This window comes from Electrophorus electricus, chromosome 18, assembly GCF_041902795.1.
Source record: "Electrophorus electricus isolate QZ-2024a chromosome 18, ASM4190279v1, whole genome shotgun sequence".
NCBI lineage: Eukaryota > Metazoa > Chordata > Actinopteri > Gymnotiformes > Gymnotidae > Electrophorus > Electrophorus electricus.
The window spans coordinates 5,105,458-5,122,845 of NC_137514.1; the positions used below are offsets into that span (position 1 = coordinate 5,105,458).

The following is a 17,388-nucleotide window of genomic DNA, read 5'->3' on the forward strand; positions in this document are numbered from 1 at the left end:
TGGGCTCAGAGAGGGGAAGAGCAGCCACTCCGACCCTCCTGAGACTCTGTCCTAACGAGGACGCCGCTGTCCGCACACAGACAGGAACCTTGTTCACATCTGAATGAGACTTTCATTGGAGGTTTTAGTGCATGACTAGGCTCAGCGCTTGGAAGAGAATCCTTTACAGCCAGGAGTTTTTATTGCAAACCAAAGATAGATATCATTACTACAGTGTAATCTAAGACAATCTAAGACAATTTCAGGACACTCACGTTAAAAATATACATAGACAAATAGCAATGGTCATAAATTACCACAGTAAGGGTTATTTGTTGGGTACCATGTCACTCATATGTTAAAAAGGTTAGTAATTCATTAACATTTCACAAGTAAGTGACAAAAATAGGCTTAATACTTAATAATAAATGTTAATTAAATTAATAATTATTAAATAGATAGAACAGGTTTCTGGTAGTGTACTCTATATGCTAATTTAGGGAGGTGTTATATAGAAATAATGGGAACTAAGAGCCGCAGTCAAATAGATTAATATCAATCTTAAACTGACAGTTGTGGTATTCTATATAGTGATCAGCTGACAACAAGCTCGAGGACGTCATCACCGTTTTGCCAGCCAGCCACTCAGGAAACATATAATGAGCCGTTGTTGAGACGATGGTCTCTTGACCTTCCTCATCATGTGACCCTTCAGAATCACTTATGCAACCCAATTCTCACCCAGTTTGGGTAAATGACAAGTCGAGTATTTGACCATTGTATGGCCAGCGTTCCGGACACAGCTCCTCTGGGCCCACATGCCTTGTAGGGCGGGTAGCGCTGTCTCAGCCCAGCACTCCACAGGACTCCAGTTGTGAGATTTGGGTTACCATCGTAAACTTGTCCCAGTTTGGCCAGGAACAAGCTGATTGGGCAGGTCGAAGAGTGACAGAGTTCACACACCAGAACAGAACTCCACACAAAAGTCTCTGACAGCTGCAGAGCATTTGGCCAGGGGTTTTGAGGTGGGTGGGTGGGGGGTTTGTGTTTGAAGGGGGATGGTGGAACTGTCTGTGGACCAGTTTCTACTTATTTGTGAATACCAAAAACCCAGATGTCCACAGGATTACTGAAAAATGTCTGACAAACTGAAGGTTTTCCTGTCCTTTTTTTTTAACTTTTATTCTGAAGTAAATGTTAGAGTTGAGACGTAGGCGTAGACAGAAGCATAGACTTGTCATTTACAGTAATGCACAAGTCACTGGAAAAACCTTGTAATGATAGTAATAACAGTGCATGCTCGTGTATGTGTGTGCGTGTGTGTGTGTGTGTGTCTGTAAGGAATTAACCATGGAGACTTTTACAGAAGTGAGGAGTTTGCGATTTGTTTTTGGGTTTTTTTTTGTTGCTGTTGTTGTTATTCTTTGACCATGAAAAAACATCTATTCTTTTGGAGGGGAAAAATAAAGGGAGGTGAATGTATTGGCCAAGATAGGGGTAGCGTCAACATGAATAGAGAGAATCGTCACGTCTGCAGTGGCCTGGGATAAGTGAGCCAGTTCGTGTTGGTGTGGGTAAATGCTTAAGGGACATGGTCACCTTTCCTCTATACTTTAACATCACTGACTTAACAAAGGGGAAAGGCCTCCAGCCAGCTCAGTCCAAGAACCATTAAAGGACATCAGCAACTTTATCCCATGGTGCCGGAGCAAATGGTTTGCGATTGGTTGAGGACGAATGTCAGGGTCGCACTGAGGGTCATTTTGAGGACAGGTACTGGCTGAGGCAAGCGAGGAGCTGCAGTTACAGATGTCCTCCAGTAGTTGTCACGGGTTACGGGGGTGGGGTTTGGGCTTGGGGGGGTGGGGTCTCGTCAGAAAAAAAAAACAAAAAACACTCAGTGCTGTGCCTGTAGTCACGTCCGCTACAGTGATAAGAAGCATGGAAAGAAGCATGACATGAATAAAATATGTGTGTGTGTCTGTCTGTGCCTGCATGCATGCATGTCTGAGTGAGACAGAAATGTGGTCAATTTTGAACTTTACCCAAAGTATTTCGCCATGGTAATAAACTGGTTGCATATGCACACACGCACACACACAGCTAGCGGCTACTGTTGTTTTTGTTGTTGAAGGGAGCACTTTTCTTTGTTTGCCTTTTTTTCATGGTTGCCACTGGCAATCTTGTCTAATTTCTCCGCGCTTGTTTTATTTGTCAGTTTTCTGTCCGTTCTTGTTTTATTTGTTTTTCAAAATTATGAGGCAGGTTTAATAGATCAGTTAGGTCATTTCTGGTCTAGTTTAAGGTAGCACTTAAGGTACCACTGAGCTAACTTGAGCAATGTTTACTGGCTCTGTTTCAAGGCCACCTTAAACACAAGTCACTCGCTGATGTCATCATGAGGTGTTGGTTCAGGATAAATATGTCTCGCTCGAACTATAACTTAAGAAAAGTTAACAGCGTTGAAAATTCTTTTCATTGAATCACACCTTTTATATTAGCTCAGTGCAAAAGTACATTGTAGTTTAGCTTTGGGATGTCTGTAGCTTTAACTGTAGCTTTCCAGTTCCACTGTATTTATCTAAATGTTTTATCATAAATTAAGGCGGTAATGTGATGCTGTTGTACAACTAGACTGATAAAGAACAAAAGGCAGCCTGAGTCAGTACGTCAGTAAAGGAAAGGCTTTATTACTGATCAGCGATTGAGTCAAACAGTCAAACAAAGCGATTAGATTTTTTTTTCAAAGCAAGTTACGGATTAATGGCGCTAATGGGACAGACAGATGCTTGAGGGACAGCATAGCTGTGCTTGGACTAAACACACCACAGGCACTCTGAAGGAGCCCGCAGTGACTCCACATTCAGCAGGTCTTCACCAACTTTTATTTCAACAACTTCTCAGACCACAGCATTGGTACATGCAGTCACATATGGCATATGTGACTCAGTGACCATCTCGGTGGCCTGATCCGTCAGAGTGACTGGTGTGTGGGGAGGATTATGGGTAGTTTGGGCCGGCAAATCATCCTGAGACCCTAACAGAGACTAAGAGGGTCACCAATTTGATGACATCACATGCACAGGTGTTTAAAAAAACATCACCCTCAAACCCACCACCACTTTTTCATTCTTGTCACAGTAAAGACACACATAGCTAAGTAATTCATGTCACGTACAGGCCTCATTAACGATAACCTCGTGGCTCAGGTTCTGTTCATGTTAGCGTCGTCATTCCTTTACTGATTTTTTAGGGCATAGCTGATTATGAATAACTTTCCACAGATACTAGACCTTACACATAGCGTCCTCACAAAGACAGTAAAAATGGTACTTTGATTATAGTGTACTCCCATTGTCTATATAAAAGCATTATAGCTTTACCCCGGCTAGGGCAGGGGTTCGACGAGTCGGGATCCGCCTAACCAGCGTAGCCCAACTCCTTGTAAAATCCATCAACCTCGCTGGTGACACAGCTGAGCACTCTCCTGAGGGCATCCTGGGTAGCAGCATCAGCTCCTGCCTTCTCTTTCATCACAACGCACAGGCACTCGCTGAGCAGCTGGGGGGGTCACAAAAAACATTCACGTGTTTCCTTTAGGGTCTGAGAATAAAATCAAGCTTTCTACTGAACGCAATCATCTTCCATTTCTGCCAAGCTACACGGTTAGTCAAAGCAGTCTGTGTGAGGCCCTGTAGGGGGCGCAGTGGCTCACAGCCAACAAGTAAGGGAATGCTTATAGAGCGCTTATCGTGTGCGCAGTTTATCACAGACCCTTTCGCTCCCGCAGACATGTAATAAGGGGTAATAAGTAGATAAAGGAGTGTTAAACGATAGCGAAGAGAACGAGAGGGATAAAGGAAGCAGAGACAGGAGCGGCACCTTGAAGTTGATAATGGGGATCTTGTGCTGGTTGGCGTGGCTGGTGGCGAGAGTCTTGAGGATACCGGTGTGGTTCCCCTTGGTTTTGACCAGCTCGGCTACCTTCTTCAGCACAGTGGCTCCGTGGGCCGCTACGTCAGGATGCCCCGCCAGGCTACCGCGTGGGATATTCGCGAACTTAGGGAAGAACTTGATGGTGTCAGGATGTTCGACAAACAGACTGAAGAGAGAGAGAGAAAGAGAGAGAGAGAAATAACTCTTAATTCAATGCTATACCACAATGCTATAATACTATACTGCACTAAAATAGATGGATTACAAATACAGATAATAGATAATATTTATGTAGTAAACAACAGAATAATAAATGTGTATATGTACTGAACGGAAATTAGTGTCATTTTGCCACACTGGGAGGGAAAGCACTGCAGGGAATGAGAGAAAGGCTTCATTATCAAGACTGGGATCTTCACTGGCTAGATGACCTGTGCTGCTTTCAGGGGACAGAGAGAGCGAAAGAGCGAGAGAGAGAGAGAGAGAGAGAGAGAGAGAGAGAGACAGGGAAGAAATAAAGAGCCTATTGTCCATGTGGTGAGTTCAGTCTGCTCCAGCATCCTGTTACTTCTTCACTTAGAGCTAGGGCAAAAACGAAAAAAAGACAAAGTGAGTTAAAAGGCAGGTAGACGGCTGGAGAACCAGAACCAGAACCAGAATTCTGGTGTTTTCCAAGAACAGCCAAATTCAGTCTGCTTTAGTCATCGAACCAGACTACTTCCCCACTAAAGCTCCGCAGTACCCTGGTCCTCGGGAGTGCTGTAAATGAAAGTTGTCCTGTTCGGTGCGATACTGACCGGCCCAGAACTGCTCCTCCGTAACCAGTGTAGTCGGCTTCCACGGGTGGCCAGCACTTCAGAATCAGGTCGTAGTCAGACATTGTCTGTGTGGAGAGGAAACACAGTGGCTCCAGTGCATATCTCTCCCTAGGCGCATGTGTGTGAGTGTGCGCACATGCGCGGCCCTGAGCGTAATATTAACCCAGAGCCGGAAAACAAAGGTCTGAAAGGTCAAACCGCAGCTCCTGTGCTTGCTGTGACACTCCAGTGCACTGCAACTCCGGATGGAGCCTCGAGGTTCTTACACAGCACACAGTCAATTACTTCTTCAGTGTGCAAACATGAAATTAAACATAAAGCCTATAATTTTGCCTCCTCAGTTTGTCTGCCTTGGCCTCTTCAGGATACGTGCAACATTAGTTTTATTTCACAGTATTCAGTCAACTTTTCCAACTTTCAACTTAAAAGTTGTATATAAAATATAATAACTCATTCAAGATATGTTAAATGTTTTGTAAAAGAAATCATGTTTAAAGTTTTTTTTCTCTTTGAAGATTTTTTTTTGCAAGGTCAGAAGGGACAGAATGCCCTTGGGGATTAAAAAAAAATACCCTCTCTCCGTCCCACATACCCACCCACCCACCCCCCACACACACACACACACACACACACACACACACACACTCTTGCTCCCATATTCTCACTTTTCCATGTCCCACTCCAATATAAACCAGATGCATTAGGATCACACACACCCTCTCCACGCACGTTCACACACATATGCCACATATGCTCAGCATATTATATGTAACCGGCAAGGAAAGTCTTAACGGTTCAGTTTAAATTCTTTTTATCCTGTAATGCATTTTATTGAGAAGGTCAGTAGTGACGTGCAAATTACAATGCATACTTAAAATGTTTTTTGTGATTTTGTGATATTCTTAATGATTAATTACAATTTACTAATCAATAAATATTTGAACTGTATCTTTTTGGTTTGTTCAAAACATCACAATAAATATTAATGCGAGCGCAATTTGCAAAAGGTATCTTTGAGTGCAGACACATAAAAAGAATGTGAGATAGCCAAAAACAGCATCATTGCACACACTCAAGCACTGTGCCATACCTTACTGGAGTCTCAAGGTCTTCTTAGACGGCTGGTTACGAATAGATGGTTCCCAAGGCTCTTCAGATTTATTCTGTAATGCATGGGACTCCTGACTTCAACTTATATACTTGCCTTTGGTGAAATTATACCCCCCTCACCTGTCAATCAAACATGCTCGCTCTTAGTCTAAATGTTAGCTCCGCCCCCTCACCCCCGCCTTACCCCATGCTGCTATCCTTCCCTCCCTGTCTCGCTCTGTCAAACTATTTCTAATTCCCTCTCTTTTTCGCACGTACACTTTTTCATCCTCACACCCCCATTCTTCTTCTCTCCTCTACTTTTTGGATCCACCCTTCCTTTCTGCCTTGCACACACACCCATGCCCTCTTTTTTATCCTCTCTCTTGTTCGCGCTCTCCTACTTTTGTGTCGTTCCGCCCTCCCTGTTGACTTTTTCCAGCACACACTCGCGCTCGTGCTTTCCTCTCCGCGATTCTCTCGCCACCGTTTTCCTGCTCCGCACGTGTCCCGTGTGCCTCTGCCCTCTCTCTGGCAGTCTCTCATCCGCTCCCGTGCGCACAGCTCGAGTCATGCAGCCATGTAGCAAAGTTTGCTGTGTTCTGATAGCGTGCTGGCGTCCTGCCAGGGCAGCCTGTCCACTTTCTCTATCCGTCCACTTTCTCTATCTATCTGATACGGCGTTTCATACGATTGAGGGCAAGCAGCATGCATGCCCAGAGATGTCGCGCACCTGCAGGAACTGGAGCACCTGCCCTCATGCCGGCTGGCTGGGCCTCAGGTGATGAGCTCACCTTCTCTGATGTGTTGTATCGGGAGCAGAGGAACACGGCAGCGACGTGCACCCTGCTCCTTGCTCTGTCCTGTTGTTCTCCGGGCCAGGCTGACATCAGCCGTCCTGCTGCGCTCCGTCCTGAGTGAGGAGGGGTTGTTTAATGGGTTTATTCCGTTTGAGTGGTCTCCATTCAGTTCGTTTACACAAACAAAGGTCTCGCTGCATTGTGATGGAGAGAAAACAAACCAAGAAGGGGAGGAAAAAAACTATCAAACACACTGATGAGAAAAACAGTAGCAAGGAGACAATGATCACACACACACACACATACACACAGTCACTTTGGAAATGGGACCCCTCCAATAAATCACCTCCAACTGGACTGACTGGGGGGAAAAATATTTTATGCCCAAGGGTCATCGAATAACTAGTGCAGTAGCTTTCAAAATTATTTGGAGGTAAAATTGAGCCTTAGCCACCCGCTGACCTTCGACCATTCCTGCACTCGCATTCCATTCCCAAAAGCTGCAGAGTAGGCCTGGACAAGTTCTGCAGGGACAATAAGCAGCAATCTCAGAGGCCTGTTCACGCATGTCATCTTAATCATAAAGCCCCCATGTACAATAGACTTATTCTATTGTCATCTGTTTCAGCAGCTTTATTTCTGTATAGTCATTTTCACTCCTTTCTTCACATTCAAAGCTTTTTTACACACTCCCCCCCCCCCCCGGGATTCTCCCTGTGTGTGGTCAGATCAGCAGACAGGTCTATTTATAATAGTAAATGTTGGCTGTTGTTCTGTGGGGTTCCTGGTGCAACAGATGACCTCTCAAGGATACCAACTTGCGCATTACATTATACCAGAATGTGGTGCTGGGCCTCAGCTGTAAAAATGGGGTTAAAACCAAAATAGTCTTTATGATTTAAAACATTTTTGTGCCTTTGCTTATGTCAGAGCTTAGCTTCAGGATGAAGCTTAGCGGTGATTTAGCAACGGCTAAGAATAGACCTCTGTTCAAAGACCTTTTAGGCTGGAGTTTGGCTTAAAGACGCACAAGGTCATGCTTATTTTAAGGTCGTCACAAGTCTCAACGCAGTCATGTGCATTTGAGCGTGTGCACGTGCCTGAACAGCAGAGCATTTCTGTCCGGAGAACAGGCGCAGGACAGGACAAAGATAAGACAAGACAAACACAGGACAGGACAAAGAAGGGCAAAAACAGCCACTTCAGCTACTAGATTGTGACAGTGAGAAAGCGACGAGAGATCGAGCTCTGCTAGCCACATGTAGTGTGCCTCTGAAGGGCCTGAACAGACCTGACCTGCGCTCATGTAAAAGACCTGCATATGTATAGTGTAGTTTAGCACTTATTTGTAGCATCGTGTACTGTGCATGTAGATTGAAATGTCTATTATCCTCTTTTTATCTCAGTTAAAAGTATTAATACGAACATTGATTTTAAACTCAAAGCTGTATGCGCATACTGTAATGTACGCAATCTAAACCTTTTGTACCGCACGCACGGCCGCACACACACGCACACGCACGCACGCACACACACACACGCACGCACACACACACACACACACACTTCATTATTCAATAACAGAATGCACTATGGGTAGAATGCACAACAGGAGGAGTGTTGGTGGAATGGTAGCATTTCCACACAGAGGGGCCTCAAAGTCTCTCTGTGTCACTTGAGAGGCAGGGGAAGAGAAAGAGTGAAAGAAATAGAGGAGGGGAATGAACTAGAGAAAAGATAAAGAGAAGCAGAGGGAAAAGAGGTAGAGAAAGAGAGGAGTGGGAGAAAAAAGAGAAAGAGAGAGAGAGCGAGAGCCCCAGGCTCCCAGACTCCAGAGCAGGTCACTGGAGATGGCATTTGGCAGAATGACGGCACTCCCTCCATTACCAAGTTGGTTAAATTATTCTGGGAGTGATGAAGGCACAATGATAACAGAGACACAGTAAGAGAGCCTACGTGCACAAACAGTGTTGCACTTTACCTGTGTTTTGTGTGTGTGTGTGTGTGTGTGTGTGTGTGTGTGTGTGTGTGTTGGTCCAATTAATGCTCTTCGTCTATATGTGAGCTCTTAATTTTTATGCCACACTCTATCACACGTTCCTTAAGTTACAAATTTGTCTTTGATCTCTTTCCCCATTTCCTCAATGACCTTCCCGAGTAATCAGTACAGCTCGGATGTCGGGGGTGGGGGGTTGTGACAACAGAATTGTAGAAAGCCTTCTGCATTAGCCAAGCTCATCGTTTCCTGTTAAAAACGCATTTTCTTTTCATCTATTATTTTTTTCCCTCGCTACAAGCGCCTAGTTTATATTCTGAACGGTGCAGGGGTCTCTGTACTCTAAGAATAGTCTTTATTTTGGCGCCCTCTAGGGAAGATTGTTTGAAGAATATCACAGTACGTTAAATTATGTTCCTAGTTTAAGACAATAGGCCATTTCAAACACGCTATGTCATGCTCAGAATACATAAACGTTGATAAATTTTTCAACGAAGGTTCAGCCGTTTGTTTTGGAGTTGATATTGACGTCTGTGGAGAAGCCACGGTGGCAAGATAACTTCGTGAAGCTAGCTGCAATTGACCACAGTCGATCTGAAGAGATAAAAAAAAAAGTCAAATACGAGTGTAAATAAACCATTGCAGTCTCCGCTGCGAAGTTTTGCAAATTATTTGTCGACATTTAAACAAAAAAGCTGATATAGATGTTTTGACAAGAGTGCAACGTGTAGCAAATCAAATATAACTTTAAAGGTTTTTTTTTTTACCGCTCTAGATAAAGTCTACAATTAGCTTATTAGCTTCGTAATTATTATAGCTAAACTCAATTTTATTCTTTTGTAATTTGATATTCTACAAGTACACTTGAAACGTTGTTTTGAAACTCTTATTTTGGCAGGTCTTTTAGAACAATGACTTGAGTTATTTTGATGTGTAAGATTGTTGAAACTTCACAACAGTTATCGTTATCATATTCTGACAGCAGAATACCAGTTCACCCGGCTCGGGAAAAAACATACTACGACAATTAATATCAAAAAGACAGAAGAATTCGACATTTTCGTGGAAAGGAAGTCACCAAATCTACTCAAACTTCCCCGGGTGATCTCAACAATGAATCCCGAATAGTAAGTTGAGTTACTGGATAGTTGGCTAAAGCTAGGTGGGTAATGTAAACAGAACACTAGCTTTAGACGCGACGTTGACAGCAGTGTCGTGCTGTAGTCCGTTTAAAGTGTCCAACTGGATAACGCCCTTGCTAAGCAGGCTTGGACACCGGCGGGAGATTTGCCAACCTGTTTAACCGTCGCTAACTTCGTGGTTACTCGAGAAAGTTTAATTTTTCGGAGGTTATGCAGGTTAACCTAGCTAACTTTCTGTTCAAACTGAGAGTAGCTAGGATGTTGGCTTTGCTACCACTGTTGCTAGCTACAATGACTATCTTGGTGGTTAAGTAAGCTAACTAACAGCTGAATGGAAACTAACTTTGTTTTGCTATACACCTGTTGGTTAATTAGCTAACTTGGCTATCTAGCTAGTTAATTAACTTGGCTAGCTGTAGAGCCGTCGACAGCAGTGAAGAATCTCTAAATTTCTACTCCTAGCTGCTTCCCAAAGAGGCTGGACGGGCCAATAAACTGAGGATTGTTTATTAGCTCTAGCTATCCTCAGTTACCAGGGTTACATTACCTTTGCTAGGTCTTCTGAAATGTCGTTTTTATGTTAAACTCTTTACTGGGCCTTGACGTTTTCTAAATATTAAAAAACAAATGCTAAAACTGTTACCGTGTTGATTATATGATTTATCTATGCAACTGTGTTCAGTGTTGTGTGTGTTCAGATGGTAAAATCTAATCGTAGTTTCATGTAACAAGGAGAGACCGCCTGTCCATCTGATTGATCGCGTCACTTTGTATTTTCATTCAGATCGATCAACAACAGATATAAAAGAACTACAAGATTTTCAGTCTTTAACAAGGAGACTGAAAGTAGGTGTTTCTCCCTGCAGTTGTCAGACAAACACAATTGAGTCAAACGACACAAACAGCTGCTTTCTAGCTAGACTATTGCTCACAGACCTCAGTGCTTGATATTTTGCTTTTTTTGGTACTTACTCCAAAGCATGTACTTGCTATAGTATTACCTGCTGATCATCACCAAATGTAATGGATTGTAAAGAAAAGCACTATTATAATAGATTAATGAGCATCAGAGCCATTGTGTGTGGAGGATGCCTTACTGTTACGTTATCCTTCCTATCGTTTGATCAGGTCTGCTTAATTAGCTGTCCTATTGAGATTTACGAAGGGGGAAATGTATGATACATTGCATTACTTTAGCCGGGCAGCATTATGTTTCTCTTAACCTGATAGATGATCGATGAAGGGGGTGAGAGGAGGCTGCAGTAGTGCTAGGTAGGTGGGGTAGCGTGCGGATGGTGATGGTGCAGACAGGCTCATGAATAAGCTGGCCTCAGCCAAGGTAAGCAGGCTTTTCCATCATTAGCAGGCCAGTATCTTTACCATCCTCCAAACCAGATTTGTTTGTTTACAGAGAATCTGGTTTTCACTGTGGCCAAAAAAAACCCAACTGCTTTGACAATGAGCAGCCATTGTATGACATGCAGGCCAACCGGCCCCTGTCTGTTTTGTTTTGTTGTTGTTGTGGGTTTTTTTGAGGTGTAGTGGTAGGTGCTAAGCAGAATTCTTTGCCAATTTCAAAATAAAAATTAATAATCAGCATTAATATCAGCAGCAGCAAGAGTTCTGTTCTCAAAAGTCACCAGCACAAGTGTTGCTTTTCTAAACTCTCCCCAGACAACCCCCCCCCCAGGTTGATTTATTCCTTGTCAGATTTGATTGCCGTGGTCTGATCCGTGTGTCTGTCTCTTGCAGTGACTATCTGTTTAAACTGCTGCTGATCGGAGACTCGGGGGTTGGCAAGTCTTGCCTTCTCCTCCGTTTTGCAGTGAGTGACCATCAAACACCTCACAGAACTACAACTTAATTAGGAAATTACGTTGGGTTTTTTTTCGTTTTTTTTTTTACATTTAGAGTAGAATTTGTTGAGTGTTTAATCCATATATTTCTACTGCTGAGGCAAAAGTACAGAAAAGCACTGTTAAAGGAGTCGATTTCCCTACAAGCATGTTAAGAGCAAGAGTCCACTAATTAACCTGATGCAACTGCCGCAGAAGTGAAAGGATTATGAGCGTTAGGAATTCATTTTCCATCCTCAAGACTCCTTTTTTTAGTCACACCTGATAAGCAGGCACGAGCTCGCGAGCAGCTTCTCACTGGTGTCCATCTGGAGTGAAATAACAGCTGTTGCCCGACAGCCCACCTGTCCAGCCATTGCGTAGGGACAGCAGAGTGATCTTCCCTGTCTCTCTGTCTCCCTCTCTGACCAGGACGACATGTACACCGAAAGCTATATCAGCACGATCGGCGTGGACTTCAAAATCAGAACAATAGATCTGGATGGCAAGACCATCAAACTGCAGATTGTAAGTCGTCAAACCACTGATTTTGAGACATCATGTTACAGATTGTGAGTCCTGCATTTACTGAGACCTGCTAGTGGCATGTGTGGGGGAGCGCACTGATGATACTGCCATTTCATTCAACAGCTACAGAGACTAGCCATAACCCGTAATACAAACCATCCCTTATGGTGAATGCCTTTAATACATTTCTTTGCTTTGTAAATCGTGTAAAAGCGTTTTTTTTTTTCATTTTCACTAGAGTGATGATGCCTTAAATTTAAACTTGCCTGTGTGAGTGGCAGGGCAACAGTGGGTTGCTGGACTTGTGTTGATCTCTGTATGTGTGTATGTGTGTGCGCACGTGCTTGCGTGCACGTGCTGTTCAGTGGGACACGGCAGGCCAGGAGCGCTTCCGTACCATCACCTCCAGCTACTACCGGGGAGCCCACGGAATCATCGTGGTTTATGACGTCACAGACCAGGTGAGTCGCTGGCGCTGCTACTGCGTCAGTGCCACCGTGCTGCTCAGAGATAGAGACTAGGAGCCCACAGATGCCAGGTGGCTCACTTAGAAGCAAATGCAGACAGAAAAGCTTTTTCCACACTTTTTCTGCTGAAAAAAAAACAGACCTTACCATTTTGGGGGTCCCTGTTTCTTGTCATGTGTCTAGCTGATTTGTAGGCAGTGAATATAAATTACACTTGCAGCAGTTGGTATCTAGAGCGACATCATTCGTCAGAACGACTGTCTTGGGTTTACCTGGAACTGAAAGCTATTCTCTTGACGTTACCAACCCCTTGCCATACCTGCTTTACCAGCTAAGCTACAGGAGCTGTAAATCTATCACAATGCCACCGTTTACCATTTTTTTCCATGGAAAGTTGGTAACCGAAGTGTCTTGTTTAAAGGAGAGGCTCTCTGCACCTCAGCAGATGGGGAAAGAGTTAGACAGCCAGTGTTGAGACACACTCTTCTCTGGAAGTTGATAAGATCCTTAAATGTGTGACACTAATTCAAGTTTCAAGTTTGGTTTATTCGTCACATACATAGTCATACACAGTATAACTCGCAGTGAAATGGTTGAGAGTGCTCTGTCCAAACAGGAAAAAAAATTGCTGGTTGCTACCAAATTATGATACTTTATATCATATAGACTTTGCTAAATTTACTTAAACATTTTATTATTTATTACCACCATTATTTTTCACCCCAGTGGACAAATGTGTGCGTGTGCACGTGTATGTTTGTTTAGAACAGATGTAGTTATGTAATGCTGTGTGCTCAGGAGACCTTTACCAACGTGAAGCAGTGGCTTCAGGAGATAGACCGTTACGCCAGCAAGAATGTGAACAAGCTCCTTGTGGGGAACAAGAGCGACCTGACCAACAAGAAGGTCGTGAACAACAAAACGGCACAGGTTAGACGCCTGGGTCTTCTAGAGCCATGCGGTGGAACGACCTTCTGCTTGCTGTCCGGACAGCGAAATCCGCTGCCGTCTTCAAACGCAGACTGAAGACCCATCTATTTGTGGAGTATTTAAATGACCACTAACCCTGCTCCTATATTGACTAACTGCAACTAGTACTTAATGTAGGGTCTTGTTTATTGCACCGATGTTGACTAACAATCTCTAGTTGTTTATTGCACTTATCATTGTTTCAGATAGAAGTATTGTGTACTTCTAGGCATCAGCATTGATCCCTGTATTTCTACGGTATTCTAGCTCATTGGTATATTGGGCTCTAACCTACTGTACTGTACTAGGATGTATTCTAGGAGTAAATGACAAAGCGCATTTGTAAGTCGCTCTGACTAAGAGCGTCTGCCAAATGCCTTGAATGTAAATGTAAACGTTGTGTATGAGCTCCGGAAGAATTAAAGACCTTCCAAGAGTGGAAGCCATTTGCTGCAGTCTCTTGCCATTCTGTGTGGTTGTTGAGATGCAGCACTATCCCAGTCTTTTTGTCTCTCTCTCTCTCTCTCTCTCTCTCTCTCTCTCTCTCTCTCTCTCTCATTCATTTTCTCTTGCAGCATTGGCCTAACATTTTTGTCTCCCTCTCTCAGGATTTTGCAGACTCACTGGACATCCCGTTCCTCGAGGCGAGTGCTAAGAACTCCATAAACGTGGAGCAGGCCTTCATGACCATGGCAGCAGAGATCAAGAAGAGAATGGGTCCAGGTGACGGCACCGGAGGCAATGACAAATCCAAAGTCAAGATCAAGAGCACGCCAGTCAAAAGCTCCACCAGGGGGTGCTGCTGAGGCTTTATCAGCTTCTCAAACACACACACACCCAAGAGAATAATAGTGATGTTGCATAGCACTATATGACAGAGTTGATGGACAAGGAATGTACGTGTGTGTGTGTGTGTGTGTGTGTGTGTGTGTGTGTGTAAATGAGGCAGAATGGGTGTAAAATGTAAATGAGCGTAAAGTAAATGAGACTGAATGGGTGACCTTATCTTTAGAATGATGAGCATTGTCTGACGCTATCATGCATGCACGTTTCCAACGTTTCCTGTCCATGTAAGACGGGGCTACCATTTTTTTCAAGACTGGGAGAAATTACTAAGCATCTTGACTGTCTTACACGCTTGGGAAGCAATCAGGTGACAGAACTGTACAGGCTGCCCGTCACAGCTGGGCAGCTGGGTAGAAGCATGGAGAGGGGAACGGTGGTATAATGGAGACCGCATGGAGCGTGCTGGGACACTTTCCACTCATTCTCTTTCTCTCCCTGCAGCTGCAGTGGTGGTTTGTCTCTTCCATTTGAGAGGTGGCTTTTGTCTTTTGGCTGGATTTGTTTTTGTTTCAGGGTGTTTTTCATGGTGCGGAGGATGGCTCAGTGGTGTGGGGACATGCAGTCAAGCTTCTGAACTGTCTAGATATGCTTCCCAGTGACACTCCTGGCATGGGTCAGTGTTTCATGATTGGCTAACCAGCCCCATCAGCCGTGCGTGGCTGTGGATGCTGGCGCAGTGTGGGTCGCCCCAGGACAAGAACTCGACCTCGCTGCTGTCGTGTCTGGATTCTCCACCCCACCGCTCACCTGGACCAGGTGACTAGAAGCTAGCGAAGGCTGACTGTGTGACTAACGCTCGTCAGAAGCCATAATGAGAAGAATCAGTAAATCAAACGAATGATGTGTTGGGTGTAGGGACCTGCAGGCTGGGCTGAGAACTTCGACCGCTGCACTGCCTCGGGAAGCCAGTTTTCTTAAGAAGCCATTAATCTGTGTTGTGAATTACACGCCTCTCAACTCGTCCCAACAGAGTTTAACATGTTATTCACATTCCTGTCCCTGTATTATGAAACCTAGAACATTTATTGGTGTGAGCCAGTTGTTTGGTTTTCTCATGGATCGGCCTTACATATACTGTATTTAACTGCAAATCTCATTTTCCAAAATTAAGTTTGTCTGTATTAATCAGTAAACCTTTAAAGGTGCGCTAAAATATTCCTTTGTGTGCCTTTAGCATGTACATTCATTGAAAAATGTTCCTTTTATTTTTTAACACAGATGTCTATAGGACATATTAAGGAAATGATTCTTTCTTTGTGTGTGTATAAATAATTATATACACACGCACAATCTGATTTTCTCAATAATATGTCCTATAGGTGTGTGTTCGAGTATATAATGAAGATTAAATATGTATGTAGGTGTAAATTATTTCCTCATGCCACAGAGAGGAACTGGAAGGGTTCAGAAAGAAAATTACATCATCATGGGTAATTTTTCAAACTTTAAGATAATTTTTTGGGAAACGGCGGTCAACCCCTTTGCCCACACTCCTTCTTTATTCTTTCTTTAATTCTTTTGACCTTTTTTAGCTTAAATATTCTGTAAACATTAATTAAAATGTTTTTAATTGGTTGTGTTCTGTATGTGTAAGCTTCTAACAGTCCAAGAGTCTGCCATCTTCCTGTTGTTCCATTTATATCAAAAAACAGCAAGGCTGCTCATGAGAAAGTCCAAAGTGAATGCGGTGAATAGAGATAAATGGATAAAACTAAAAATGAAAATAGTTTCTCACCCCTTAGCCAAGAACAAGTCAGAACATACACTGGTGACTAGAAGCTGACTAGTGGTCTAGGCCACAGAATCGACTAATGCAATTATTTTAAAAACATTTTAAAACCCTTCAGCTTAACCATTATTGGGGGATATTAACTATAATACGGATAAATAAATAAGTAGCACTACAACAACACATTATTATAGCCTTGGTAATACTTTATGGTCTTTATAATATTGGTAATACTTTATTGGTGCATTAACCCAGTAAAATAGATAAACATGCATAAAATAACACGCTTGGTACCAATAGGCCAACTACAACATCGCTAATACTTTACGGTCTTTATAATGTTGGTTAACCAGTGAGACGGGGTTCCTGGTTTAATAACCACGAAAGGATTCTGTTTGCTGACGTCGAGAAATCACAGACACACCTGCCTGAACGACAAAGGTTGTTGAGTTCGACCAACCTAATGGTGTTAAAGCTATTGCATATATATGACCACCAGAGGGCGCTGTTGGCAGTGTTGGGTCGTGACAAAAACACCCCGCTATTCAACAAAACAGGTTGTTGAATAGGACGCTGTTGGCCAACAGACACAAGCACTGTTTAACAGGATGTCGTTCTTTCATCGAAAGCTCAGAGTTGAATCTGCTCATCAAGATAATACCGGTTTAGCTGACTACGTGTGTGAGTGAACTGTATTAGCTCACCTGAACTTATCTGACCTGACTGTAAAGCTTCATTAATTAAAGCTTGTAGTTTCAATAATCTTTTAAAAATGCATGGTTGTCTACCTGTCTGCCTGACAAACTCTCTCTCTCTTTCTCTCTCTCTCTCTCTCTCTCTCTCTCTCTCTCTATATATATATATATATATATATATATATATATATATCACTGGAAACATGAATATATTCCTTTTAGACAATGCTACAGTGTGTTAACTTACATTAAGTAAGTTTAGTCATACAGTGATTTGTGAATGTGTAGAACTGGCTGGCTGTTTTCTGCACAGGCCAGTTGAACACAAGTCTGATCAATTCTGCTGTAATCATGAGTACAGCATAGACACCCCCCCCCCCCCCCCCCCCCAACACACACAGAGCAGAGATATGTATTAGTATTGAAGGGTTCCTCACACACACAGGAATATTTGTGTTAGTGTTAGTGTCCCTCACATGTAATCACAACACACAAACATGCGCGCGCGCACACACACACACACACAGCAGACATACATGTTAAGGGTCACTCACACATA

The 17,388-nt window shown here is 43.3% G+C and overlaps 2 protein-coding genes across 4 annotated transcripts; one reads left to right on the forward strand and one right to left on the reverse strand.

The window, feature by feature from the left end:
- Nucleotides 1-2,649: 2,649 nt before the first annotated feature.
- Nucleotides 2,650-5,981, reverse strand: mb (myoglobin). Its single transcript, XM_027031513.3, has 4 exons — nucleotides 5,824-5,981; nucleotides 4,713-4,798; nucleotides 3,862-4,081; nucleotides 2,650-3,540 (listed from the first exon to the last, which is right to left on the reverse strand). Exons 2-4 carry the CDS (start codon nucleotides 4,793-4,795, stop codon nucleotides 3,400-3,402), a joined length of 444 nt encoding a protein of 147 aa, XP_026887314.2. The 5' UTR covers nucleotides 4,796-4,798; nucleotides 5,824-5,981; the 3' UTR covers nucleotides 2,650-3,399.
- A 3,581-nt stretch (nucleotides 5,982-9,562) lies between these two features.
- On the forward strand, nucleotides 9,563-15,980 carry rab1aa (RAB1A, member RAS oncogene family a). 3 transcript variants are annotated; one of them, XM_081701708.1, is made up of 7 exons: nucleotides 9,604-9,745; nucleotides 10,545-10,606; nucleotides 11,513-11,585; nucleotides 12,028-12,123; nucleotides 12,489-12,584; nucleotides 13,389-13,520; nucleotides 14,168-15,980. In XM_081701708.1, exons 4-7 carry the CDS (start codon nucleotides 12,034-12,036, stop codon nucleotides 14,363-14,365), a joined length of 516 nt encoding a protein of 171 aa, XP_081557834.1. In that variant the 5' UTR covers nucleotides 9,604-9,745; nucleotides 10,545-10,606; nucleotides 11,513-11,585; nucleotides 12,028-12,033; the 3' UTR covers nucleotides 14,366-15,980. The 3 variants fall into 3 exon arrangements, with proteins under 3 accessions (XP_026887316.2, XP_081557835.1, XP_081557834.1); XM_027031515.3 differs by lacking the exon at nucleotides 10,545-10,606 and having other exon boundaries at nucleotides 9,563-9,745; XM_081701709.1 differs by lacking the exons at nucleotides 10,545-10,606; nucleotides 11,513-11,585 and having other exon boundaries at nucleotides 9,587-9,745.
- The last annotated feature ends 1,408 nt before the right edge of the window (nucleotides 15,981-17,388 follow it).

What these genes read in the sequence shown, in the direction of transcription:
- rab1aa (XM_027031515.3), top strand. An exon ending in AGACCATCAAACTGCAGATT is followed by an intron (nt 12,124 to 12,488) that starts GTAAGTCGTCAA and finishes CGTGCTGTTCAG; the next exon opens with TGGGACACGGCAGGCCAGGA. An exon ending in TTTATGACGTCACAGACCAG is followed by an intron (nt 12,585 to 13,388) that starts GTGAGTCGCTGG and finishes CTGTGTGCTCAG; the next exon opens with GAGACCTTTACCAACGTGAA.
- mb (XM_027031513.3), bottom strand. Translation starts at nt 4,795, where the DNA reads ATGTCTGACTACGACCTGATTCTGAAGTGCTGGCCACCCGTGGAAGCC. An exon ending in GGAGGAGCAGTTCTGGGCCG is followed by an intron (nt 4,082 to 4,712) that starts GTCAGTATCGCA and finishes CTCTCTCTTCAG; the next exon opens with TCTGTTTGTCGAACATCCTG. An exon ending in TCCCCATTATCAACTTCAAG is followed by an intron (nt 3,541 to 3,861) that starts GTGCCGCTCCTG and finishes TGACCCCCCCAG; the next exon opens with CTGCTCAGCGAGTGCCTGTG.